The sequence below is a fragment of the Macaca nemestrina genome, chromosome 11 (genome assembly GCF_043159975.1).
Source record: "Macaca nemestrina isolate mMacNem1 chromosome 11, mMacNem.hap1, whole genome shotgun sequence".
Taxonomy (NCBI): Eukaryota; Metazoa; Chordata; class Mammalia; order Primates; family Cercopithecidae; genus Macaca; species Macaca nemestrina.
In genome coordinates this window covers 12,140,401-12,166,158 of record NC_092135.1, presented here as the reverse complement: position 1 = coordinate 12,166,158, position 25,758 = coordinate 12,140,401, and the positions used below count along the sequence as shown (strand labels likewise).

At 49.5% G+C, this 25,758-nt stretch overlaps 1 protein-coding gene across 1 annotated transcript in view; it reads left to right on the top strand.

Annotated features, from left to right (window-relative positions):
* LOC105492495 (macrophage receptor with collagenous structure) overlaps positions 1-24,674 on the top strand; it is a 60,050-nt gene extending 35,376 nt beyond the window's left edge. The window contains exons 4-17 of the mRNA XM_011759692.2: positions 224-259; positions 4,306-4,413; positions 4,494-4,538; positions 7,379-7,423; positions 7,728-7,835; positions 11,336-11,434; positions 11,545-11,580; positions 12,075-12,173; positions 12,267-12,329; positions 20,288-20,332; positions 21,462-21,560; positions 22,112-22,156; positions 22,812-22,988; positions 24,398-24,674. Coding sequence (XP_011757994.1) covers positions 224-259; positions 4,306-4,413; positions 4,494-4,538; positions 7,379-7,423; positions 7,728-7,835; positions 11,336-11,434; positions 11,545-11,580; positions 12,075-12,173; positions 12,267-12,329; positions 20,288-20,332; positions 21,462-21,560; positions 22,112-22,156; positions 22,812-22,988; positions 24,398-24,531 — 1,139 coding nt within the window. The 3' untranslated portion in view covers positions 24,532-24,674. The remainder of the gene's footprint in view (positions 1-223; positions 260-4,305; positions 4,414-4,493; positions 4,539-7,378; positions 7,424-7,727; positions 7,836-11,335; positions 11,435-11,544; positions 11,581-12,074; positions 12,174-12,266; positions 12,330-20,287; positions 20,333-21,461; positions 21,561-22,111; positions 22,157-22,811; positions 22,989-24,397) is intronic.
* The last annotated feature ends 1,084 nt before the right edge of the window (positions 24,675-25,758 follow it).

Below are 25,758 nucleotides of genomic sequence, written 5' to 3'. Positions count from 1 at the left end.
GGGTGCAGTCCGCTAGTTACAGCTAAGCATCTGGCTCTTTCCAAGGACTCTTTCCCAAAAAACAGCCAGGTGTTTGGCTCCTGTTGTCCAAACCCCCACAGTCTGATGGGAGTCTCACATGGGAGGGCTCACCCTCCCTCTGCAGAGCCTGGGCACTCTCAGTTGGGGCTAGGGCCAAGGGTGCGGCACAGCTCAGCCGTAGCTCACTCTCCTTCCCTTGCAGGGATGTTTGGAATCAAAGGTGAACAAGGCCCTCCAGGTAGGTTCATTTCCACTGACACCCACCCTGCTCTTTCCACAAAACCTCCCCAGAAGGTCCCCTTGGCCTCTGCCATTCTGGGTCGGGGACACCTGACCCCAGCTTACCTTCCCCTGTCCCCACAGCCTCCTTTGTCTTCAGTTGAGTCTCCTCTCTGTTCCCGGACCTTAATTGGACTCCCAGCCCCTCCTTACTTAAAGTGGCTTCCTCTCTCCACCCCACCCTTCCAAATCTAGCTACCTTCCCAGGCCAGGCCAGGCAGCATTCCAGCTGCCAGGGCAGCCTCTCTCCTGGTCTCCCATAAGCACTCCTTCCAGGTGACTCTTACCTACCACATACATAGCACTTCCCACCAGTGGTGCTGTGCTCATTTCCATGGTGTCTGACTCCTCTCTCCTACAGGGCAGTAATGATGGGAGGCAGGTGTCATGGAGGCCCAGGCTGTGCAGTTAGGCCGACTTGAGTTCTAATCCTGGGTCTGGGGCTTACTGGCTGTATGACACTGGGTCAGTTGCTTAAGTTTTCTGGAGCCTCAGCCACTCACCTGTGTAGGAAGCAGTGGAGGTAATCTGACTCGCCTCACGGAGTTGCTGTAGGACTCAAGCGAGATGCTGTGCAAAAGCTGTCTGACAATGGCATGTGCTCTCTGAGGACAAGGCTATGGCTTGTTTGCCTTTTCTTCCCTCCTCAACCCACATGTGTTGTGTTGCACACACGCTTCACTCACAGCCCTGTTCCATTTCATCAGCTGAGTGGTTGAAATGCCCCCCTGTGGATAAATATACATGCCATTTTCAGAACAGAATCCTTTGGTCCCATAATATTTCAAGGACGGCCCAGATCACACTATTGACCGGGGAGGGTTTTGAGGCAGCCTTGCAAAATGATGGAAGCAGGGACTTGGGAGACTGGTGGACCTACAGAAAATCCTGGATCTGCCCCTGTAAACTGGGTGGCCTTGAGCAAATCACCTAACGTTTCTGAGCTCTTGTCCTCCCCAATAAGATGGAGATAATGGTAGGACCTCCTAGGATTAGTGTCAGGATAAAACAATAAATATAAACCTCTTAGTCGAGTGTCCAGCAGAGAGCAAATACTCAATGATGTTCTTGTCTTCGTCATTATTATGACTATTATTTGCTATTGTTATTATGGTTGTTATTCTGTTATTCTTGAGAAGACTAACTGTTAATACTAGGAGAGCCTCCAGCCTGATGAATGCTGGCTCCTCTCCTTCAAGGAGGGGCAGTTTCAACAATTTCAACTGCTTTTGCTGACAGAATCAATGCTTAAACTTCTTCTCAACCCAATGGGTTCAGTACAACCTTCAAAATCTGCCTGTCACCCACCCTAGGCACAGTGCTGCCCACCTCATCCCAGAGCACAGAACATGGGCTCCCTGTGGCTCTCACTTTCTCTGTATGAATATAGATGTGCGTACATAAAGAAAAACTCCAACTCTCTCTCTTCGTGTCTCCCTCTCTCTCTCTCTGAATATAGATATGTGTACACAGAGAAAATCTCCAACTCTGTCTCTCCATGTCTCTCTCTCTCTGTATGAATATAGATGTATGTACATAAAGAAAACCTCCAATTCTCTCTCTCCATGTCTCTCTCTCTCTCTCTTTCTGAATATCGATATATGTGTACATAGAGGAAAATCTCCAACTCTCTCTCTCCATGTCTCCCTCTCTCCCTCTCTCTCTGAATATAGATGTGTGTACATAGAGAAAATCTCTAACTCTCGCTCTCCATGTGTTTCTCAGTCTCTCTCTGTCTCTGACTTCTGTCTGTCTCTCTCTTCCCACTCTTTCTTTTTGTGCCTAGAAACCAGAGACAGGAAATTTCTTCCAGCAGCTGGGGCTATAGAGTTCTCGGCTCCTCCTCAGGCACCACGTGCTTCTCCAGATTCCCCGCCCATCGCCCTTTCCCACCCAGGGAGGCTGTGTTCTCTCCCCTTCCCCATGGCTTGCCTTGCCTGGTCAGGGCTCCCAGGAGGTTCCTTGGCTGAAAAGGCCCCAGTGACAAATAGGTGGGCAGGGGAGGAGGGCTGGATGTGGAACCCAGAAGTCATGGTCTTGCTGGAGAGAGCCTGCCTGTGGAACTGCCTTCCCACGCAGGCTGCCTGGGACACAGTCAGGGGAACTGCTCCTCAGCCAAGCTTCAGGGAAGAGGATTGCAAAACCCACCTGTCTCTCTGTTTCTCTCCCCTATCAATCCTGGACTTCTTTCCTTCCTCCCAACAAATATCTATTGAAAGTTCCATGAGGATGAGAAGTTGCCATAGGCATTGGGGATCCAGACATGAAGAAGACAGACGAGGCTCTGCCCTCATGAGCCTTCCTATTTAGGAGGCAATCAATTTGGAGCCTGATGCAGTCACAGCCCTGGCCACTGCTCTGAAAGGATGGGGCAGTTCCCTGGGTAAGAAGGCAGAGAGCTAGCCTGAGCTGCCTGCAGGCAAGGCAGAGAGAGCCATGTGTGCAAAGGCCCTTGGGTCAGGACAGAGCTTAGTGAGTCAAAGACCACAGAGAAAGAAGGTTCATGTGTCTGAAGCACAAGAGCAACAGGATGGTGTGGGGAGATGAGGCTATGGAGGGGCAAGGATGAGGCAGGCCCTGAGGGCACCCCTAGATAAGCACAAGCACTTTGCTTTAGGGTTTGTTGACTGCTCACACTAACCCCAAGCAACTGTTGGGGTTCAGAGGCACATCGACTCACTCAAGATGATGCAGGCAGGTTTGGAGAAGCTGAATTAGAGTCCTGAGCCTGAGCCCTATCCCTATCCCTGCCCCCAGGGGACCAGGCCACCACAGTGGAGCCGGAACAGCTTGCACTGCTCTTCCTGAGAAGGGATGGTAGAGATTCTGACACTAATGGGCACAGGATCCTAGGAGCTTACCCTGAAAATCGCCTTCTAGCCTGGGAGTAGTGGGGCACTTTCCCTCAGAAGTGCCAGAGGCAGAAACCTCTAGCTTTGATCACCCAGGAGGAGGGACAGCTCTGCAGGGGAGGGGTCTTATCTCTGGCATTGTGGAGTCTCTGAGGTTCTTGTCCCTTCCCTTTGGCCAACAGTAAGAGCCCCTTTCACTGGGTTTCTTCCATGCGTCATGGCCTCTGCTGTCCTCCCGAAGACCCTGTAGGGTGGATGTGCTATTCTCATGTACAGAGCAAGAAACCAGGGCTAGGCCAAGTGAAGACCCCTATCCAGGTCATGCCACTCATCAGTGGAAGCAGATGTCAAACCCTGAAATGATTCTCTCTCCAGAGACACATCCAAAAGGGATCCCTTGCTGAAGTGAGAGGTTCTAGTCACCAGTTGGAACTCCATCCTTCCAGCCTTGTATATATAAAATGATAGGACATATGGATCCCACACATTGGATGGGATTCTACTTTGAAATAGAAAGCACATCACATGCTTTACCGCCACAGTGTCTTGGCAATTGTGCAGGCTTTGCCCTGGGGAGACCTGGAATCTGTGGTCACACTCTAAAGGTGAGATCTCAGGCAAGACCTGGGCATCTCAGAACATCACTGCCCACCTTGGCGATGGGGACGAGGAGCCCTGTATGCCCCTTCTGGTTGTTGTGAGATTCCAGTGAAACTCCATCTGCAAAGTGGTCCTTGGAAATGGTAGAGAATCATGTGAGTTCTAGAAATTATAGGCTCCATTTATCCAGAGCTTGCCTTGTATGTTTTCCATGATTGTCCCCACATGGTAACCTCAGGACATCCATGTGTAACTAGTACACTAATTCCGTCTTACTGATGAGGGAGCTGAGGCTCAAAACGATAATGTAACTTGCAGAAGGTCACCCAGCTAAAGGGGCAGTGCTAATACCTGCCCCCAGGACTGTTTGACTCAGTGTCTCTCTTTTGCTTTCTAGGCCATGGGTTTCTTGCAGGAGAAACTCTGTCTTCTTTCCTTCTTTCCACACAGTTGGCTCATCTCCATGTTCAGTGAACGTTTGTTGAATGAATCACCATGTGAGTTGCCCCATCCTGTTGGCTGACTCATTAGTGTCACTGTTCCTCTTCCTCAGGTCTTCAAGGTCATAAGGGGGCCATGGGCATGCCTGGTGCCCCTGGCCCACCGGGGCCACCTGCTGAGAAGGGAGCCAAGGGGGCTGCCGGACGAGATGGAGCAACAGGTACAGGTCTTTTTCTGTTGACCCTTAATCATTTTCCTCCTCCTTCTTTGGCTTCACTCTGAATTCCCTTTCCCTTCCAGGCCCACCAGGACCCCAAGGCCCACCGGGAGTCAAGGGAGAGGCAGGTGAGTAGGTGCCAGTTGTGTGCCCAGAAATACACAGCAAGCTTCTCAGAGTGACTGCCGCGGGTTGCAGACTCAGCCCCCTTCCAGAGTCTGGACCTCTGAGGGGTCTGTAGGTGAACGGAGGTCTGGTGGGAGACCCCAGAGGGGCTGAGAGGCTGGGAAGCACCCTTTCTGGTGGCCAGAGTAGGGCCCTCAGGGGCAGGTATGGCTAGATGGCCTTCATCCTGGGTGGGGCTGGTGGGTGTGACTCCTACCCGCTCCTCTGTGTGAGAATGTAAGTCTGCCAGTGCCATTTCAGAAAGTTGGCCTCCTTGGTCCAACAGGGACTCTGTTGTCAGGCACATGCACCTCCACCTTGGACTAGCTCTGTGCCCTTGGGAATGTTTCCTGATGTTTCCAAAGATACTGAGCCTCAGTTTCTTTTTCTGTGATTGGGGATGAGAGGGCTACACAGGGCTGCCAGGGGCGGGGGGGATTAGAGACAATGACCCAAAGCTCGTGATTGTTCCTGGGAAAGTATTAGTTTCCATTTTTTTAGACTGTTGCCTAATTCTGCCCAGCCATCTTATTAATATAAATGGGTTCACGGGGCCCAGTCAGAGAATGGGGGACCCAGAGCTGTCCCTCCCCAGGGACAAACCCAAACATTGGTTTTCCATTCCACTCTACTCCCATCCACCCTTCATTTAGAACCTCCATCTTGCAAATTCCCCAAGGGGTCGAGGCTGCTGGGATGTGAAGATGCAAAGACATTAAGACCTTTACTAGACAAAGGGCAGACGAGAGGATTTACAAGGGAGTTGGGAGTAAACAAACAGGGCTCTAAGCTGCCAGGCTGCTGAGGCAGAAAGAAAACACCACCAGTTACAAGAAAGGAAACTTTTTAGAAAGGAGAATCCTCCAGAAATTGATTTTGGGAAGGAATTTAATAGAAGGGACCACAAAGAGCCTATTGATCTGTGTCCAGCAGGGGGTTTTCTGAGGAGGATTTAAGGGGGGAGGATAGGCAGACCATAAGAAGGAAGGTTTATGGTGCAGTCAGGTGTGCACGTACATTCACACCACACATACTCACACTCATGTCTGAGGGCACATCTGTGCACATACTCGCATTCTCACACTCACGCACAAACATAATCACACTCATGCACACACATGCACTCACATATACCCATATACTCATGCACACACATGCACTCATACACAAGCATATACTCATGCACACCCTGTCTGAGCACACATCTATGTGCATATTTGCATTCTCACACTTGCACAAGTACAATCACACTTGGGCACATATGCATATGCTCGCAGACATTCACACCCCCCATGCATACACACTCACACTCAGCCTGTGGGGGCTTAAGCAGAGCAAGCTCACTCAGAGGGGAGTGGGTCTCCCTCCATCCTCTTTCCTCTGAGAGAGAGGGACTCAGGCTAGGTGCCTGAAACTCACCAGAGTGGAACCACTGAGGCTGGCTTGAAGGAAAAGCCAGAAGCCTGATGAGCTCAGTCATTTCCTTCAAGAAGGAATAGAGCTAGAGCCTCCCCTTCTCTTTAGGACTCTGACAGGCAGGCACATCACACAGCCCTGACACAGGGATCAGAGCAGGACTGTGCAATCACTAGCACTAAAACCAGGCAACCCCTTCTTCAGCCCAAATCCTCTGGAACTCACATACTGAAACAGATCCACAAAGCAGGCTGCTGTGCTTCCATAGAGAATGTGGAGTCCAGAGCCCATCTGCACCTTCTGCTTGGGCCCCACTGGTGTCCTCAGAAAAAGCTTTTGTAATTGAGCAACTCACTTAGAGCCTCTCTATATACACCCGCCTCCTCTCACTCCTCTCATTCCCATCCTTTTCCACTTTGCCTCCTGGATCCCTCAATTTCCCCTCATACTCTTACCGTTTCTCTCCCCAACAGATCCCTCCCTGCCCCTGCCCCAGCCCCAGGAACACCCAGCACCTCCAGTCTACTCCACATGCTAGCCTTGGATACCTGGGCCACATGGGTGGGAATCACCATTCTCAATTCCATTTTTGTCTTAGAGCACTAATTATGCATCAGCTGAGGACCAGGTAGTCATTACCAGCCCCATTTTACAGATGAGAAAATTGAGGTGCAGAATACTTAAGTGGCTTTTCCAGGGTCATCCAGTTTGGGGAGTGACAGAGCTACAATTCAAACACACTTGCCTGACTCTAAAGCCTTTCCTGCACTGCCATGCAGGACATATTCCTAGGTGCTGTTCTGGACCTTTGGGAAGAGAACTGTCTTAGCCTGTTTTGTGTCGCTATTACAGAATACCTGAGACTGGGTAATTCACACAGAATAGAAGCTCATGATTCTGCAGGCTGGGAAGTTCAAGATTGGGTAGCTCCCTCTGGCAGCTTCTGGTGGGGGCCTTGTGTTGAGTCAAAATGTGGTGGAGAAATGGAACTAGCTCTCTCGGTAACTAATCTAGTCTCACAAGAGCGAGAACTCACTCCATCTTGCCAGATGGGATTAATCTCTTCATAAGGGATCTGCCTCTATGACCCAAACACCTTCCCACTAGGACCTGTTGCATTGAGGACCAGGCTTCGAATACACGAACTTTTGAGGGATGCTTTCAAACCGTAGCAAGAGCAAACGCTGCCTGGAACTGCCAGGGACTCTGCTGTTTGTGTTTGTGCAATCGTGTGTGTGTGTGAGAGAGAGAGAGAGAGCAAGAGAGAGAGAGAGAGATCTCCTTCTGGGCACCTTCCCAGCTAAGCGGATCTAGAATGTCAGCTGATTAAAGACATTTTAGACATTCTCAGACCACAGCAACTGAGCTCTTTTTCCCTTCCTCACAGGCCTCCAAGGACCCCAGGGTGCTCCAGGGAAGCAAGGAGCCACTGGTAACTTGTGCTTGCTCTGCTAGGGACAAATGATGCATTCCCTGAGGCACTGAGGCAGTTCCCCCGGACCTCTCTCCACAGCCCCACCCCAGCCCCAGAAGGTTACCGCCTGCCCTACAGTCCTCTTCTCTTGAGTCCTGCCACACCTCTTCAAGACCACCCAAGAAATGAGCTAGCACATCCCCCAGAAGAAATCTGGGGGTCCCATTCCCTTCTCTCCCAAACACTTCCTGCCCCTTTGCCTCTAGTAGCCTGTCCCCAAAAGGATAGTGGGAGCCCACCTCACCAGCCGTTCTCTTTGCAGGCACCCCAGGACCCCAAGGAGAGAAGGGCAGCAAAGGCGATGGGGGTCTCATTGGCCCAAAAGGGGAAACTGGAACTAAGGGAGATAAAGGAGACCTGGGCCTCCCAGGTGAGGGCCGTATTGGGAGTGTCGGTGCTTGCCAGGAGGCCTGAGGGAACTGGGGCCTGACTTCTGTCCCATTGGGTCTATTCAGTGCTGAGGGCAGGGCAGTGCTCTGTCTATGGAAACCTCTGGAGCACCACACGGGGTCTCTTCTTCCCGGGTGAGCAAAGAGATGCAACGTGAGAGGGAGAACAATGTCATTCCAGGCATGACTATGGCAAGTCGGGGCACAGGCAGTGCTACGAGCTCAGAGAGGAAGCCGAGGGGATGAGGACAGTGGGCCTGCACTGGGCCTTGGGAAGCAGGGCAGACTGACTGACGACAAGGGCAAGAGGGTTGATTTCAGGAGGGAGACCCCAGCCAGCCAGAATCCCCCATTGACTGAGGGTGCTATCTCTAGAACAGTGTTCCTCAAGCCACGGGCCAATACGATAAGAGCTGTTTGGGTGCTTGCTTAAAATGCAGGGAGGGCTCGAGGGTCTCTTTCAAATGCTCTGGACGGTTCTGACCTTGAAGGTCTGGGCACCAAACTCGGAGAAACACTGGCTTAGGGGCTCTGGACTTGACTGAGCATGCCATGCTCTCCACCTCTCAGCCTCCTGCAGCCATTGGGGAGGCTCTGCAGTGAATGGCAGAGAGTGACGATTGTGGGGCCAGGTGGGCTTGGTTCCCATCCCTCCTCCGCACCTGGTCACCTGTGTGACTAAGGCAATGCTTCACCCTTCTGAGCTTTAATGTTCTCATTTTAGAAAAGAATGGTAATTAAATTAAAATAGTAATTAAATTAGACATATTTTACAAGACAGTAATAAGGGTTAGAGACCATGCTTTCAAACTGTCTGCCACATGATAGGCATTAAATATGTGATAACTAATAATAGGCATCAAATACATGACAGCTAGTAATAGTAATAGTAGTAGTAGTAGTAGTAGTAGTAGTAGTAGTAATAGTAGCAGTAGTAGTAGTTATCCCGTAAGGTAGAAAGGGAAGGACTTCAGTTTCAAGATCAGACAGACCTGGGTTCTCCTATGGCTCACTAACTGTGTGACCTTGGGCAAATGACTTAACCTTTCTCAGCCTCAATTTACTCACCTAGAAAAGAGGACTAATAATAATACAAACCTTTAATGAGGATGAATTACTGCAGGAATATAAGACATATGAGATGTGTACCACTGTACCTGGCACATGGGAATTCCCTACAAAAAACTGGGAAGGCTTGCCCTCAAGATGACAGCCCTTAGCAGGGATGTGTCAGCCATCCTAAAATATTCAAAGGGCATTTGTGGGAAAGAAAATGGTCTTGCCCAAGGTGGTGCCCAGCAGAAGAATAAGGACCAAGGGACCAATGGACTAAGGCTTCAGGAGGACCAACTGTGCTAAGGCAAGGGAGGAAGAATGATTCAGAACCTGGGGTTGACCCCTGATGAACTGGGTGGGCACTGGTCTTAGCGGGAAGCTGACTGCTGGGACGGGAGGAGTGGCTGCAGAATTCTCCTAGGCTGGGCTGATGGGGGATACTGGCACAGGAAGATGGTTGGGCAGTTGACCTCTGAGGATCCTTCCAAAGCTGGAACAACATAGTTCTCTCTATAGATGGGAAAGGGAAACCCAGACTTTCTCAAAGTGGTCCCGCCAGCCCCAGAGAAGGGGCCACAGCTAGGTCTTTGCCCACTGAGTCTGAGTTATGCTGCTTCCCAACCACATTGTCACAAAGGCAAGCATAGAATCCACACCAAGACTCAGGCCTGGAAACGCTGTGGTCGGTGAAGAGAAAGGCAGCAGTTTGAGTTCTTCAAAAATCAGGACTCTGGCCCACTCCTCCTCTTGCCAAATTTCATTTCCCAAGATCATGAGATCTCTCTCATCCATGGCTTGCTCAATCCACTGCCAGTGGCTGGGCTGTGCAAACCAAGGGAGACCTGACCCCAATAGTGCTGAGATTTTACCTCTTCTCTTCCTGCTAGTAGACAGATAAGCCACCAACTTGAAGTCCCAGGGGACAAGCTTATTTTCCTCACCATACTACTTAGCTGCACTTGGAAAGTTCTGAAGTCAGAGGCAGCTGTGCTTCCTTGGCTAGAGCCAGTGTGGTCCTCTGACTGATGCGATACTGCCCTCTTCCCAAAGCCATCCCCTTTGCTGGGGAGTGGAAGTTGTAGCAATGCAGATGCAGGCCCAGACCATTCTGAAGAAACCTCATGTGGCCCAGCGATGCTGTAACTTGATGGTCCTGGCCCACAGCAAAAAAGGCACCAACAGATTCCTCCAGGGAAACAGTTCTCAGTGCTTTCTAACAGGTGCCGTTGGCCCCGTCTCCAGAGTGGACACTCTGAATGGCCAAGAACAGCCTTCTCTGCTTTTTGCCCCTCCAGCTGTTATAGGATGACTCAGCCACAACCAAGTTCCTTAGGATTGCTTTGTCTTCCTCAAGGAGCAGCCACCCTTCAAGCATTCAGCCATCTCAAGGGGTCTGATTCATGAGCCTCACAACTCATGAACTCACAGCACTCAATGCCAAGACCCAGGGCTCTCCCTTCTTCCTCACCTCTTCAGAGCTCTCTGCCCCCTTTTCTAAGTCACTGGAGAGAAGGCTGGTGTCATGCCTGAGTCCTCCCCAGCTTCAGAATTATCAAAATCATAGAATGGAGCAATAAATGCCTTTTAACAAAATTGCCTCCCAATAAGCCTTTTTGAAAGCCTAAAAGGTTGTGTTGAAGTGAGATGTTCCTCTTTAGACCTTTGTCCCACTCTCCCCAACCCCAAGGGAGTGGAGTTGAGCACGGACACCCAGCTGATGGTGGGACTTTGGCAGCCTACCAGTAGTGTCCTGCATTGAGTGGCTGGCAAGGTCCAGGCAGTCCACCCCTAAACCAAAGAAGTCGCAGAGCCCTACCCCAGTGAGGAGCCTCTGTCAATTGATATGCACCAGGCACCAGCAAGAGAGGAGGGAGCGACAGAGGACTCAGAAGGGGACAGGCTAGGATGAGCTCTGAATTCTGATGATAAGTGGAAAATTTGAAATCTTGGGTACCAGGAAAGCCCATGTCTGAAGTGCTGGCAGGAATATGAGCTGTTGCAATGTTTTTCTGTCTGTTGACGCCTCAAAGTTGCTATTCTCAGCATTTGGGATCTGCTTTTTGGAATACTCAGGTTTCAATTTTTGAAGTGAAGTCAAATAATTGCCAAAATGCAGACACAAAAATGAGCCAGACAGTGCTGGTTGAGCCTGGGCTATTGTCCCTCCCAAGGGGACCAGGGTTTTCTGTTGACTGTCAGCCATACCAGGTCACCTCACCAAATTTTCATGAGTTTCTTTCTTGTCTCTGGGGCAGAGTGGTCCGCTCCTTGAGGGCAGCGGTCATATCTTCCTCTAGTGGGCACCAAGTAGGAGCCCAAGGAGTTTAGGATTTGGGATTTCAGTGGAATGGGAAGTGTCAGAGGAGGACATGGTGGCCTGATTGGCCTTCCTCCCACACCTGACTGAGACTTTTTGGTTTTTCAGGAAGCAAAGGGGACAAGGGCATGAAAGGAGATGCAGGGGTCATGGGGCCTCCTGGAGCCCAGGGGAGTAAAGGTGACTCAGGGAGGCCAGGCTCACCAGGTAAGAGAGCGCGTGGTCACATCCATTGACCTCTAGGTATTTCTTTTTTTTTTTTCTGGCTGGTTGAGCCAAAGGGAAAAAAAATTCCTAAAAGTTCTTTTTCATCTTAGGTTTGGCTGGTTTTCCTGGAGCTAAAGGAGATCCAGGTAAGAACTATAGGAATCTTGGCGTCATCCCAGCTACCACTGTCCCTGGCAGAGTGAAGCTGGGGACCTGGCTCCACCATCTTTTGCTTCATTTTGGTGTTCACCCAGAGCACCTGGGGTTTCTTTAAAACCTGGCCCTGACTAACAGGAACAGAGCAGCCAGCGGGAGGCAGGCCTCACTGATGTTTCTTTCTAGACTTCACCCCACTTTGCCACCCATGGCATGAAGTTAGACAGTCACACCCAGAGCTCCTAGTAAGTCCGTAAGTCCCAAACCCTGCAGATGGAAAAGATTAGTAAGTTGCTGAGAATCATTTTTCCTACTACTAAGAGGGCTAGCTCATGGCTTCTAAAGAGAGGTGTTAAATCTGCCAAGAGGACTTTAAGGTATTAAGAGGTACATGTCTCACTGCTGAGAACAGAAGCACCAGGGGTTGGGGTAGCCAGGCCCCCTGCCAACTACCACAGCCTGGCAGTCACTACTTTCCTTTCAGGACAACCTGGACTGCAGGGTGTTCCAGGCCCTCCTGGTGCAGTGGGACAGCCAGGAGCCAAGGGCGAGCCTGGCAGTGCTGGCTCCCGTGGGCTAACAGGTGAGATCCTGGGTCCCGTGGCGAGCACAGAGAGTGATGTGTGAAAACCTGCCTAGTCCAGCCCTTATGCCCTCTGTGGTGTCTGTTGTCTAGGACTTCCAGGGAGCCCCGGGAGTCCAGGAGCCGCAGGCCTGAAAGGAAGCAAAGGGGACACAGGTAACAGAGGGTGCAGTGGGTGAGTAGGTGGGCTTGCTGGGTGGCAGGATGGATAGGGAGAAAAACCGCCTCCTGTTAGGCCCACGGAGGAGGCAGAGGATCTTCTGCGCCTTGGCCTCTGAGGTTCCTGGTTATGGAGGGCAGTTGCCCCTGCCAGGACCACTTAAGCCCAACGGCCTAGGGCTGTTCTTTCTCTTCTCATGGCTCATGAAAGGCCTTGAATGCCATGACCAAACCTCCTGCATCAGGGAGGAGAGCAAAGCACCTTGCTCATACCATCTCCCTGGTCTGCCTCCCAGCTGTATGTTTCTGCTCTCTCCTGCTGACCCTTCATTGGGACCCCCAGGAGGAGGTCCAGGAGTCTGGATTCAGGCTGGAGGATCCAGAAAACTCTTCTTCCACATTTTCCTAAGGGAGCAGCCTGGGAGCACTGACCCACACTAGCCAAACTCACAAAGACGAGTTTATACCATAATGCCAACCCAATCTAGGTTATATACCATCATGTCCATTTAGTCTAGGTCATAAACCATTGTACCAAGATAGTCTATTTTATAAGCCAGTTTGGTCCAGTCGGAGTGTGCTCACTTGGTCTAGAAAGTCCAGACTACTATCACAATGCATAAGACCAATTCCTGCCTTTCTGCCCTCAGACATGCAGGGTATTGCAGTGAACAGAGAGACTGTTGCCTGATGGTGTGGGCACTCTCTGATTGGGTATTTCTATGGAGAACTGTTGCATACATTGGAAAGCCAGGAGCAGGCAGGAGGGGCTATGGGGAAGGCAGGGTTATGATGTAAAGCTGCATGTCTGCCAAGGACATCTGTAGACAGTCTGCCTCCACCCCTGTCCTCTGCCCAAGAAGAAGGTCATGCTTGTGTCGGACAACCTGGATGCCCTCACCCCCCACGCTGTGCTAGAGACCCACACTGGGACCTGGTCCTCCACGGTTCTAATCGATTGATTGATTCATTCATCACCACCTCCCGGCAAACCTTGGACCCTGGGTCTGAACTTTTGGGTTTTTTTGAAAGCTGTTGGGAGCCATGGCAAGGGCAGCTTTTACACCCTCTCTGTCCTTGTAATCTGTCCAGCCCCACAGCAGTTGTGTTTTTTATGGATGATGTGTTGGTATGGGAGGATCCCTGCTACCTGATCCCATGTGGATGCCACCTGAAGGCCACCAGCAAGGTCTCACCATGGGAAAGGTTCCATCTGGATATGGTCGTCAGACGTTCCTGGCTTGTTCACTGTCCATTCTGATCTTATAATTCCATCTTCACTGGTCCCCAGTCTCAGAATCCGTCTGACTATAGACCTGATGCTCTCTTGCCCCTGAACCTTCTGTGTGGTTTCATGGAGATGATTGCTTTAATCTCTCGGTTGTGAATGGTAGCCACCCTCTGTCCCCGCCCCGACTGCTAGACTAATGTTTCTTGACTAACCAAGAGTATTGGAGGTAAAACATGATTTTGCCCACAGGAGCACTGTGCTCACTCTCCGAGCCCCAAGCCTGGGTCTCCCACAGTCTGAGGGTAGGGAATCCTGCCCCGCCCTTTGCATCTTGGGAGGATTTGCAGAACAAAAGCAGTCCTGCTAATGAGCATCTTCTTGACACCAGTGGGACAAGCACTCTCCGTAGCGCAACTTTACAGTCAAACAGCCATTAAGAGATACAGCCAGGTTCAAATCTAGGCCCATACAAGACAAACCTTGGGGTCTTATTAGTACAATCTATCATGAGGTCTTCCTACCCAGCCCCACCATCAGGGCGTGCTGATGAGTGACACCTCCTCCCTTCATCCCAGTTCAGAAAGGATCGGAGCAGAAGGTAGCAGCTTGTTCCATTCCTGGGAGGAAACATGAAGCTCTCAGGCCCTATCACAGTTCTTAGTTATGTACCCAGGACCCCACACCCATTTTAGCAAAAGACTTTTGGCCCATAGCTTGGGGATCGTTTTAATTTCATCATCATTGAGACCTTGTATATCTGTTGAGCACTCTTATGGCGTTCTCCAATAATTAGGCCTAGTAGTGAGTACCAGCCAGCAAATTCTAGGGGTTACCCCTGGCTGACCAAGTAAACATGAGGAATTGCATTTCAAGTTGGGGCTTGTGATAATTACCGTTTATCTAAAACTGTGCAGGTTGCCCACCCAAGTCCAAATGTTTGCCTTGATTAAGTAGCTGACAGTCCACATGCACATCTCAGAGGGGAATTCCAATAGGACCATAATCTGACTAATCTGGCTGGGTCTGTAGATCATCCTGGAGTCATAGGCTAATAAACTTTTGGAGAGATTACATCTGACAACTTATGAAGTGGGAGAAGGAAGGGCAGGCGGAGAGTGGGAGCCCGATCTCCCCATCATGGAGGACAGTGTATACTTGTCAATGTCAGGATGTCGGTATTCCCCAAACTAAAGCCACTGCAGTGCTTGGCCAGTTTTGATATATCAAGCCAGGTTTCCAAACTGATGTATTTCCCATTTTGTAAATAAAATCATTAATCTCTCAAGAGAATATCTAGCCACTTTAAATGAAAACAGAAAAATTACTGTGTGTTGACTTGACCTAGGTGACAGCTAGGTTTCATTACTGCGCATTAACTATTTTTAAAAGATGAGTGGTCTGTTCATTGTTATCAGTGCCTCTGGGCCAGGTACTGTGCCTGGGTCTTGACCCCTATGATTGCACTGAACTTACCGTTCTCCTTTACAACCGAGGAAGCAAAGGCTCAGAGAGAGTAAACCCTTTGCTCACAGTATCACAGGGAGCATGAACTGAATTCAGAAGTGAATCCCAAAGTCTGATTCCAGAGTTGTGCTTTTCCAGATTCGGTTTTATGGAAGAATGTAGAGTGTATGATTTGAGAGAAATCAGTTACCTTCACCCTATCCCCACCCCAGCCACACCTTCCACTCCTCCCTAAATGGGTAAATCCTGGCTTGGTCACCAAGCCTTTCTACCTCCCCCACAGCCACTGACCACACTCTACCCTATTCAGGTGAAATGCTTCCTCTTGTTTGCACCTCTTGAGAGAGAGGAGCCAGCTCATATTAAATAAGACAAAGAGGAAATTCCTTCCATTCTGGGGGGAAGATAACCTCCACATTTTATCAAGCAAGGCATTCAGAACCTTCTCTCAGGGTCACTTTTTTTACCTGCTAGAAACAGACCCTGTCCAGTCTCCATCACTTAGTATTTCTAACATTTTCACTTTCAAAGATTGCAGAAGAATAATCCAATTTTAGCTCTACATGCCTTAGCTATTTTGATATAATATTTGTTTAGAAATAAGGAAGGACTCTATTTCAGCTTGTAATCATGACATTTCTCTTTTTACTGTTTCTACCTCATGAAATAACATTAGAAGCAGCCAAAACATTTAAACTCCAAAACATCAATCTGATTGGAAATTCTTTATCTCAATGGCCTTTATGTCTAAACTATAACAGTGTGAATTTTCCATGCCCTTTTATTTTCCTCTTCGGGCAAAACTGAAGTGCAAATAACACAAAATCCATTTTCTCATCTGTATTTGAAGATGTTTCTCATCTGCATTTGAAAGTATAATTTCTCAGTTAATTCCATTCCTCATATCTAAGTACTGAGATAGTCCAATAATTTATTAAATTCTACTAAGTCAAATCACTAAATTGTCATTTATAAAACTCTTCCTCATTTTTCTCTGAGTTTCTTAGAGAGCTCTGCAGAAGTCTACACATACCCCAATTTTGAGTCCCTTATCCTTCATGTCACTTCTTACCACAAGGCCAATTTGTCAGTTATTCACTCAATCCTCAATTTGCCAGGTAGCACCTAGCCTCCAAGTTGGCATGGTATTTAGGAAGGTTTCCCCAGCCTGGGCAAGACAGCAATGGCCCCCTCTCTACAAAATACAAAAAAGTTAGCTGGGCATGGTGGCATGTACCTGTAGTCTCAGTTACTCAGGAGGCTGAAGGGGGAGGAGGAGGATCACTTGAGCCAAAAAATTTGAGACTGCAACGAGCTATAATTGCACCACTGCACTCCAGCCTGAGCAACAGAGTGAGACCCTGTCAGAAAAAGAAAGGAGAGAAAAGAAAGAAGGAAAGAAAGAAAGAAAGAAAGAAAGAAAGAAAGAAAGAAAGAAAGAAAGAAAGAAAGAAAGAAAGAAAGAAAGAAAGAAAAGAAAGGAGGGAGGGAGGGAGGGAAGAAGGAAGGAAGTTATTTTAATGTATTGGAAATTTCTCCATTTCACTCAGAATCAGGAGACCTGAGCCTCAACTTGAACTTACCCCTGACTGCTGGGTGACCACAGGCTCAGCTACTTGACTTTGCTGATCCTGTTTCCTTTTCTGTGGCGTGCAAGCAGTGTAGAAAAACACCAGGTCCCTGACAGTTTCACAGCATTCTAGGTTTGAAATAGGCAGCTTCCTTGGGAGCAGGAACAGTTGAAGAGTTTAGTTAGAACACCAGCTCAACACTAAACAACTGGAAGGCATGTGTTTTCTAACGTAACACATGTTTCTTGGGGGAAAATTTTTTCTGTAAAAATACTTTGCAAGTAAATATTTGGAGCCCTCTCAGCTTGATAAGCTTGTGATACTCGGGGAAAGCCAGCTTACTTATGGTTAAGAAGAAAAATCCAGCATTTATTTGCTCTCCAGTGTAGTTTTACAACAAGCAGCTCTGGAACCTATTTTTTGGCCATTTCTCCCTCTACTCTGCAGGAGCTGATCCTATCAGGATGCTGCCTTGATTTATAGTGAAGTAATTACTAGTTCCTCCATCGATTAGTCCATGAACAACCATTCAGCCAGTGTTCTCTTAGAGTCCAGTGAGGCTTGGAGAGAAATCACACAAACCTCAATGCTAATTTCCAATACCCATTAAACACATATCAGAAGACATTTCATCAAGGTCCAACCTCTGCCATATGAACTGTGGGTCTGGGAGGGTTCAGATGCCAGAGGGGCTGTGAGTTCCTGTAGAGACAAGGAAAGTTGCTCGTAGGAGGTAGGCTGTGAGCTGGTCCCTCAAGAATGAGTGAGAGTCGTTTAGGGCAGTGCTACTCAAAATGTGGTCCTGAGACTTGCAGCATTAGCATCACCAGGGAACCTGTTAGTAATGTGGATTCTTGGCTTCCCACTCCAGCCCCACTGAATCAGTGACTCTGGGTGGGCCCTAGCAAGTTGTTTACTAACAAGATGCACCCAGATGATTCTGATGTATACTCTAGTTTGACTACTCCTCTTTTAGGGGGAAAAATGGTTGCAGGAAGGCTGGAGGTGTCTTGGGAACCAAGTGCATAGACCAAGTGAAACTCCGGAGAGGAGTGAGCCTAGTACTAGTGGAACAAAGGTGCCTTCAGGGAACAGTGGGAGGCTGGGCCTGGGTGACAGCCCCGACTTCCCCATTCACTCCTATGTGACCTTGGATAACTCACCTAGCCTCTCTGAGGGTGTACTTTCTCCTCTGTAAAGGAGGGAAATCACACTGCTTTGGAGGGTGGCAGAAAGATCAAACAAGGCAAGGTATGTAAAGCCCCTGGCACAGTGCCTGGCACAATGCAAGCGGCAGAAAATGCTGAGTCCCCTGGAGGTGAGGAGCTAGGAAGGGAGAGTATGGGAAGCAAAGAGGGAGGGTCAGGCTTGGGGCCACGAACCTGGTGAACAGGGGCTTTCCTATGATTCCTGTCTTTAGAGGGCGTTTACTGTTCAGTGCTTTAGAGGACAGTTGGAGGGGTGCATCTCTTTGGGTGGTCACAATAAAGGGAGGTCACAGTGTTTTGAGGCCACTTCTGCTTACCTGCATGTGAACAGCGTATTTCAAGACTGGTAGGGGGAAAGATCACATTCTATATGTCTATGATGGTGATGAAGTAGGAAACAGTCCACATCCAGACTCTCAGCCCCTTCTATCTGCATCCCAGAGGGTGCCATGTTGCAGAAATCTCTACCTTAAGAGCATGTCTCTAGAGACAGGGTTCAGGGACCCCAAGACACTGTGATGTAGACTGTTTCCTACTTCATCACCATCATAGACATATAGAATGTGATCTTTCTCCTAACCCATCTTGACATATGCTGTTCAGATGCAGGTAAGCAGAAGGGAAACATCTGTCGCTTCTCCTGGACAATCTCAGCTCAGCCCTTCAGGTCAATAGAAGACATTTGCTGGGTGCTAGCTGTGCAGCAATCCTTGTGCTCATGTGTGGACTCAACCTCAGTACCTGAGGTGCTCCCCCACCTGAAGGGGGCACAGGGTCCTGTGACATCATTTATTTAGCACTGGCCAGGCACCAGGCTCAGCACTTGACACACACAATTTCATTTCAGCCTCACAACTGCCTCAGGAGGCAACAAGGAGACTCAGAGAAGGAGACTGAGGCTCAGAGCAGGGACACCTGGTTCAAGGTCACAAAGTCAGTATAAGACAGAAGTGGACTCAAGCCCAGGCTGACAGACTGTGGAACCACTTTGCTTTAATACCTTGGGAGAAAGGATATCATGTCTTGGGCGAGAGAGGGAAGGCTTCACAGGTGGTGACATCTGATAACATCTTTGCAGAGTTTACAAGCTAAATGTGAGTTCTCCAGGTGAACCAAAGGGGTGAGGCATTCTATTCAGAGGGACAGGTGTGTACACAAATGGCCCGGTGTAAGCTAGGGCCTGTCTGCCAGGGGCTGACCTCTAAGCACCTCCAGCTCTTACAAAAACCTATCCCAGCCTCAGTTCTGTCCCTTTCCCTAACATGAGGAACAGAAGTACATGCCCTCTCAGAATCTTCTGGTGCTTCCTGCTTCTCTTGTTGCCTTGGCTCTCCCGCCCTCCTCCCCAGGCAGCGCCAAGCCTGGGGGTGGGATCTGAAATGCCCCTGGATTTCAGGGGCATTCACAACTGCTCTTGCTCATTATTCCAAGAAGGGGCCCTGAAGAGTCTTGCCAGCCCCTTGCCTCTCCCTCCACTAACCAGCACACTGCAGGTGCTTGGAAAATCCAGGGACTGAAGTGAGAGGTGGGGCAGGGCAGGCAGAAACTTCCCCAAGGCAACTGCAAGGAGGTTGACTGAGCTCCGTGCTTGGCCGGGGGCACAGATACTTATGACTCACTGTTGGTGTTCCCCTTGTTACCCTCTAGTAACTTTTATTGATAGTCAATAATGAGCTTGCATTTTCCCAAGTTTGTGTAACTGCTTTGAGGAGTCCTATTTCTCTGAAATAAAATAAATATTGGCACTTAGAATCAAGAGGACATGATCTTGCTAAATGAACAAATTATTATCTCACAGTGACCCAGCAGGGCGCTGGGGACAGTGGGTCTTCCATGAAACTTTACTGAAAAAAAAGGATGAATGGACAGAAAGAAGGAAGAATGGGGCAACTTTAACATTAACTACAATAGGATAATCACCAATGATTGTGGTTATTATTTTTCCATTTTCTGGACATTAGACCCTTTAGCCACGTGAATCTTTAGCCACTGGGGGCCGCAATGAAATAAACCAACAAATACTTGTAGAGCATCTATTAGGGGTGAGGACCCCCAAAGCTCCTGGTGGCCACTGAGCCCCCTCCACAGTCTTTTGGCAATAACTTTATTTTGGCAATTACTTTATTTACCAGATATCTCCCAATTCTCTTCCAATATAAATGCAACAGCAGGGAATGGGATTGGATTTAGATGCCAGGTCAGGTTACTGGTGGGCAGGGAAGGCCAGCGGTGCATCTGAGGTCTGTCTAATCCAGGCTTTCATCCAGTACCTTGCTGTTTCACCCCCAATACACCTGTTCTCATTCATCTGCAGACTGTCTCTTTTTATGATCTGCTGAAGAGGCTTTAAACAATCGTGGAGAACCAATGTATCTTTCCATCTGCATTAATCAGACAAAAGGCAGAGGTTGTCTAAGATTAAAAATGTCTAATATCTAAGTTTTATTATCTCCTCCCCCCCTTTTTTTGTTTTGATCTTAGGACTTCAAGGACAGCAAGGAGTAAAAGGAGAACCAGGAGTTCCAGGTAAAGGGCTGACTGCATTTTCATCCCTCGGGGTGATGACGGGGAAGGCCTGCCCACTCAGAGGGCAGGTCTTGTTGACTTTGAACGCACAGCTGTGACCTTCTTCCAAAGTGGAGGTTAAGACTCCAGGGCTCTGTCACTCAAGTCTCAGATTTCTCCACTGCAAAACCTGGGAATAACAGGAACTCAGCATCCTGAGGGGTGTAGCATGTGGGGCAGGGGCTGAGGATGGCAAAGGGGGAAAATGTCAGGAGAGCTAGGGGTGCAGGCGGAGGCTCCAGGCTGTACAGCTGCCATGGAGTTGTGCCCCTTCTGCTCCATCCACGGCTGCTGCTTCCCCGCCTCAGCTGTGGCCCACTTGCCTCTTCTTCTTGGCCCCCAAGCCTCTCCTGTCTGCCTCCCGCTGCCTGTCGCTGGGCTTTCTTATTCTTATCCTCACCTCCAGAGCCTGTGCTTCAGTTGGGTCCTGAGCCGGCACCAGCTGCAGGGTGTTTCTAGGCCTCTCGACAGCCCTGCCCCTGTGAGTGCAAAAGTAAAGTTTTTCAGACACATTTCTTGAGCAACTTTTCTTCCTCATAAGCTAGATATTCTATTACCATTTTGTGTTTTGTTTTGTTTTGTTTTTTCAGTTTTTTTAGAGACAAAGTTTCTGTGTCACCCAGGCCCGAGTGCAGTGGTGCCAGGATAGCTCACTGCAGCCTTGGCCTCCCCACCTCAAGTCATCCTCCCACCTTGGCCTCCCAAAGCATGGGATTACAGGAGCAAGCCACTGTACCTGGCCTCTGTTACTATTTCAATTCACTAAAGGAGACATCGAGGCTTAGAAACATTCTAGCAAATTCTCCCAGCGTGGCTAGAACTTCCACATAACTATGTAATTCTAGAAGAACCAACAATCTGTGGAATACCACCAGCTATTTTAGACTGCCTGTTCTCGACAGCGTTTACCTAAGAGTTGAGAGACCAGTGCAGCCCCCATATGGACCAAAGACAGGCTGAACGTTCAGATAGCCCAGCCATGGGGGAGGTCTGGCAGTTAAGGATAACTTTTATTAAACAGCAAGGCCCTTGGGTCTCTCTTGGGAAGGCAAAGCAGGGTACCTGACCAGGGCACTGTCTCTCCTTCCAGGCCCTGCAGGTGTGAAGGGAGAACAGGGGAGCCCGGGGCTGGCAGGCTCCAAGGGAGCCCCTGGACGAGCTGGCCAGAAGGGAGACCAGGGAGTAAAAGGTAAGGCCTCTGCATCTGATTCCTTGGTTCTTAGGACTATGCTTTACAGCCAGTTCTGTACGTGAAAACAGGAAATGCCCTGTTTTAAGAGTTTTGGGGGTTTTCAGAACCCAGGAGGGTAGAGGTTTATTTCCTTAATTGGCAAGTCTTGCGCTGGGGGTTGTCCTAGGCGTGGAGCACACAGCAGTGGATTAGGCGCAGCTCTAGAATCTGAGACAGGGGTATGAATGTGCACTTGAGCCATGCCCCATGACCCAACACCCCTAGACGGTTTGCATGAAGGAGATGAGCCCATCCCACTCCATGTCCCTGACCAAGGGTCCCTCACCAATCTGACTTCAACCCCTCTTGCTATAGCTCAGGCCCGTTTCTTCCTGCTTAATCATTGGCACCCGCAGGACGTCCTGTACCCACAATACCAGGCCACAGGCGAGACCCAGGGAGAGTCTGACCATCCCCACCCCTCCACCCGCTCCCCACTCCTGCAAATGCAGGCAAAGGCATCCTGCCTGGATTTCTTTCAAACCGTGTGGGTTTTCTCCTCATGACAGGATCTTCTGGGGAGAGAGGAGTAAAGGGAGAAAAAGGTGAAACAGGTAATCACTATTTATATTCTCTTTAATGTGTGCTTTAAAGTCAATTCTGCACCTGAAAATTGTGTGTGTTGGGGGAAAAGATGGTTCTCAAATAAATTTCTCATTTTGGGGAAGAGTTGAGGGTCTAGTCCCGTGAATGAGCCTGCCCACGGCACACAGCAGCAGTTAGCAGTTTCCCTCCCCAGCCACTCTCTCACTTCCTTCCTTCTCTCCCTTCCTTCCCCCTTTCGCCTTCTTCCTTTCCTTTTCTCTCTCCCTCCCTTCCTCCCCTTTTCCTTCTTTCTTTCCTCTCCCTCCCTCCTTCCTTTCCCTCTCTCCCTCCTTCTCTCCCTCCATTCTTTCCTTCCTTCCTTCTCTTTTCTCAACTTTTCTTTTTTTTCTCTCCACAACACGTGACAAGACCTGGTGTATGCAATTTGCAAACCAGCCACAGGGGCACCTGCCCCCCTGGCCTTGTACCCGCAGGCCCCAGGTGCACGGAGGCTGCATGCCGGGTTGGGTGGGTGCTGTAAAGTGGGATCTTCCAGGCTCTGATGACAGTCAAGCAGGGGCATTTCTTTTCCTTAACTGTAGAACTCCAAAATGAAAAGAAAGAGCCCACACTTACCCAAAGCCCCGCCTTCCTCGCCTCTCCCACGTGTGTTTCTTCACCCAGGTGAAAACGCAGTGTCCGTCAGGATTGTTGGCAGTAGTAACCGAGGCCGGGCTGAAGTTTACTATGGTGGTACCTGGGGGACCATTTGCGATGATGAATGGCATAATTCTGATGCCACCGTCTTCTGCCGCATGCTGGGTTACTCCAGAGGAAGGGCCCTGTACAAAGTGGGAGCTGGTAAGTGAATTACCAGCCAAGGGCCTCTTCCCCAGAGGTGTGGATGTGGCTTTCTCTCGCTGGTGGGGTGTTGGCGAGTGACTCAGTGTGGTTTGCCTTAAAAGAAAAGAATTGGGGCCGGGCGCGGTGGCTCAAGCCTGTAATCCCAGCACTTTGGGAGGCCGAGACGGGCGGATCACGAGGTCAGGAGATCGAGACCATCCTGGCTAACACGGTGAAACCCCGTCTCTACTAAAAAATACAAAAAACTAGCCGGGCGCGGTGGCGGGCGCCTGTAGTCCCAGCTACTCGGGAGGCTGAGGCAGGAGAATGGCGTGAACCCGGGAGGCGGAGCTTGCAGTGAGCTGAGATCCGGCCACTGCACTCCAGCCTGGGCGGCAGAGCGAGACTCCGTCTCAAAAAAAAAAAAAAAAAGAATTGGTCCAAGCAACCAGAAATCTCTGCAGCACAGGGCTCCAGGTATGCGTCCTTCCAGCTTGGCCACCCCAGCAGAAAGATGACCTGTCTCCTCCAGCGCTGACAGTGAAGGCTGGCCTTGCTTCAGTCAATGTCCATCCAGCCCTGGAGTCAGAATGCCACATGGCTGAGGGTGTTTGCCGGAGATGGCTCTCCAAAGGACAGATGAGTTGCTGGAACTAGAAGAACAGAGAGAAGATTCAGGGCAGGCAAACAGAGACGTTCACTCCAGCTATCTGCAAACTAGCATCCTGGATTGACCAGCAGTCTTGGCTGTGATCACGTTTAAAGAAAAGATGGGAAGGGAAGAGGAAACAAATCAGAGCAGGGGCTTACTAAAATTTGGGGAAAATGTCTTCAGACGCTGGAGACTCAGCCTATGTCTTTCAGCCGAAAGTTCAAACCTTGAGCAAAGGAGTCAAGTCCCCAGGCAGAGCCCTTTTCTCTGGCCATAGAAGCTGCCCCAGCAGGACATGAGGCCGGTTTCCCTGCTTGCTCCCAACCCCAAGTGCTCCCTGTCCTTACTCCAACCCAAAGCAAATGCTAGCTTTAGAGCAGGGCGATGGCATGATTACAGAGGCATGTGAGAAAGGTGGACACAGTAGGAGTGAATTAGCAGGGAGGAGACTAAACATTAGGATACCCCCAACCCCCCAGGAAGATATTTCAAATAGTGTGGGGTTTAAGTATTAAATATTTGCATGAGACTTTCGTCAAAGGGTAGAGAATAGAATGGAGGCAGAGTCATTGTTAAAAAAAAAAAAAAAAAAAAAAAATAGGCTAAGCCAGCCATCAGCACATTGGACCAGAATGGGCCAGAATTACTGTGAGAAAATTTGGCAGTCTATCCCGGATGGAATCTCCCAGGCACACACGTGGCTGCTTTGCTATGACTCTAATCCTACCCTTCTTGCTCTCTCTCTCTCTCTCTCTCTTGCTTTCTCTCTATCAAGGCACTGGGCAGATCTGGCTGGATAATGTTCAGTGTCGGGGCACGGAGAGTACCCTGTGGAGCTGCAGCAAGAATAGTTGGGGCTCTCACGACTGCAGCCACGAGGAGGACGCAGGCGTGGAGTGCAGCGTCTGACCGGGAAACCCTTTCACTGCTCTGCTCCTGAGTGTCCTCGGGCTCACACATGGGAAGGCAGAAGATCTCTGAGGAGTTCCCTAGGGACAACTGAGCAGCCTCCGGAGAGGGGCCGTTAATAAAGTTCAACATCATTGACTGTGGCTGAGTGTCAGTGTGTTCATACGTCTCATCCCCATTGATGTGCCCACTCCATGCACCACAACATTTCATTGAATTCTCTCATGTCCATAGCCAGGGGAAGGAGAGGGTGGAAGTGGTGACACAGAAGGTGAAGGTCACTTATGGTCAACCTTACTCTTGACCATCTCTTCAGTCATTCAGACATAACATCTCTCATGGTGAGCTCTCTCTCCCCTTTTTTGTCCTCCCCTGACCGTGACCTGGTAACATTCCAGCACACACGTGAACTCTCTTCATGCCCTGTGCTCTGTGCTCCACCCTGACTCCACCTGCCCCTGGGTCCTTGCTCTCTCTCAGCTCCCTGCCTGCTGGGCTAAGCCCACTCTCCATGTTGTAAACCACATAGTAAGCTTGAATCAGTCTTAGAGTCTCATTGATCTTTCCTTACATACATGGGTCGGATTTACAGAATGGAAATAGTTATCTGGAGTGAGAGTAATCAAAAAGGTTTTCTGAAAAAGCACAATTTGAACTGGACCTTAAAGGGTGGGGAGGATGTGACCCCTTCTTGCACTACAGTGACTCTGTCATTCTAGGACCTGTAGGTATAAAAGACTTTGTTTTCTTGAGCCTCTCCTGTGTCCCTTCTTGTGGCAACAACTGACTAACCATCTACTGAAAGAACACAGAATGCTAGGTGTCAGGTTTTGACTGAGGTCCGAGGGGAGTCAGTGGGCAAGTGGCAGGTAGCTGGAAGAACACTCAAGGAATTATAAGGAGTTTTGATATGGTTTTATTCTCTCTCTCTGGACACAAGCCAGCTGTGGGCATGAGTGAGCCATGGGCACAAGAAAGCCATGAGTGCAAGCCATATGTACAGCGTCAGCAAGGTAGTTATACCTTTTACAGACAACAGTGGCTCTGAGCCTCACATGAGCATGTGTGAGTGGTTACATAATGTGCCTCACGTGGCATGGTTATATAATGTTTGGAGTTGTGCGCCTGCACTCCAAACCCACTGAGTCACGCTGCGCCGGCTGGCTGCCTCGGCCTATTCCTGACTAAAGTGCAGCCATTTCCCTTACACTGGGGTATCACATAATA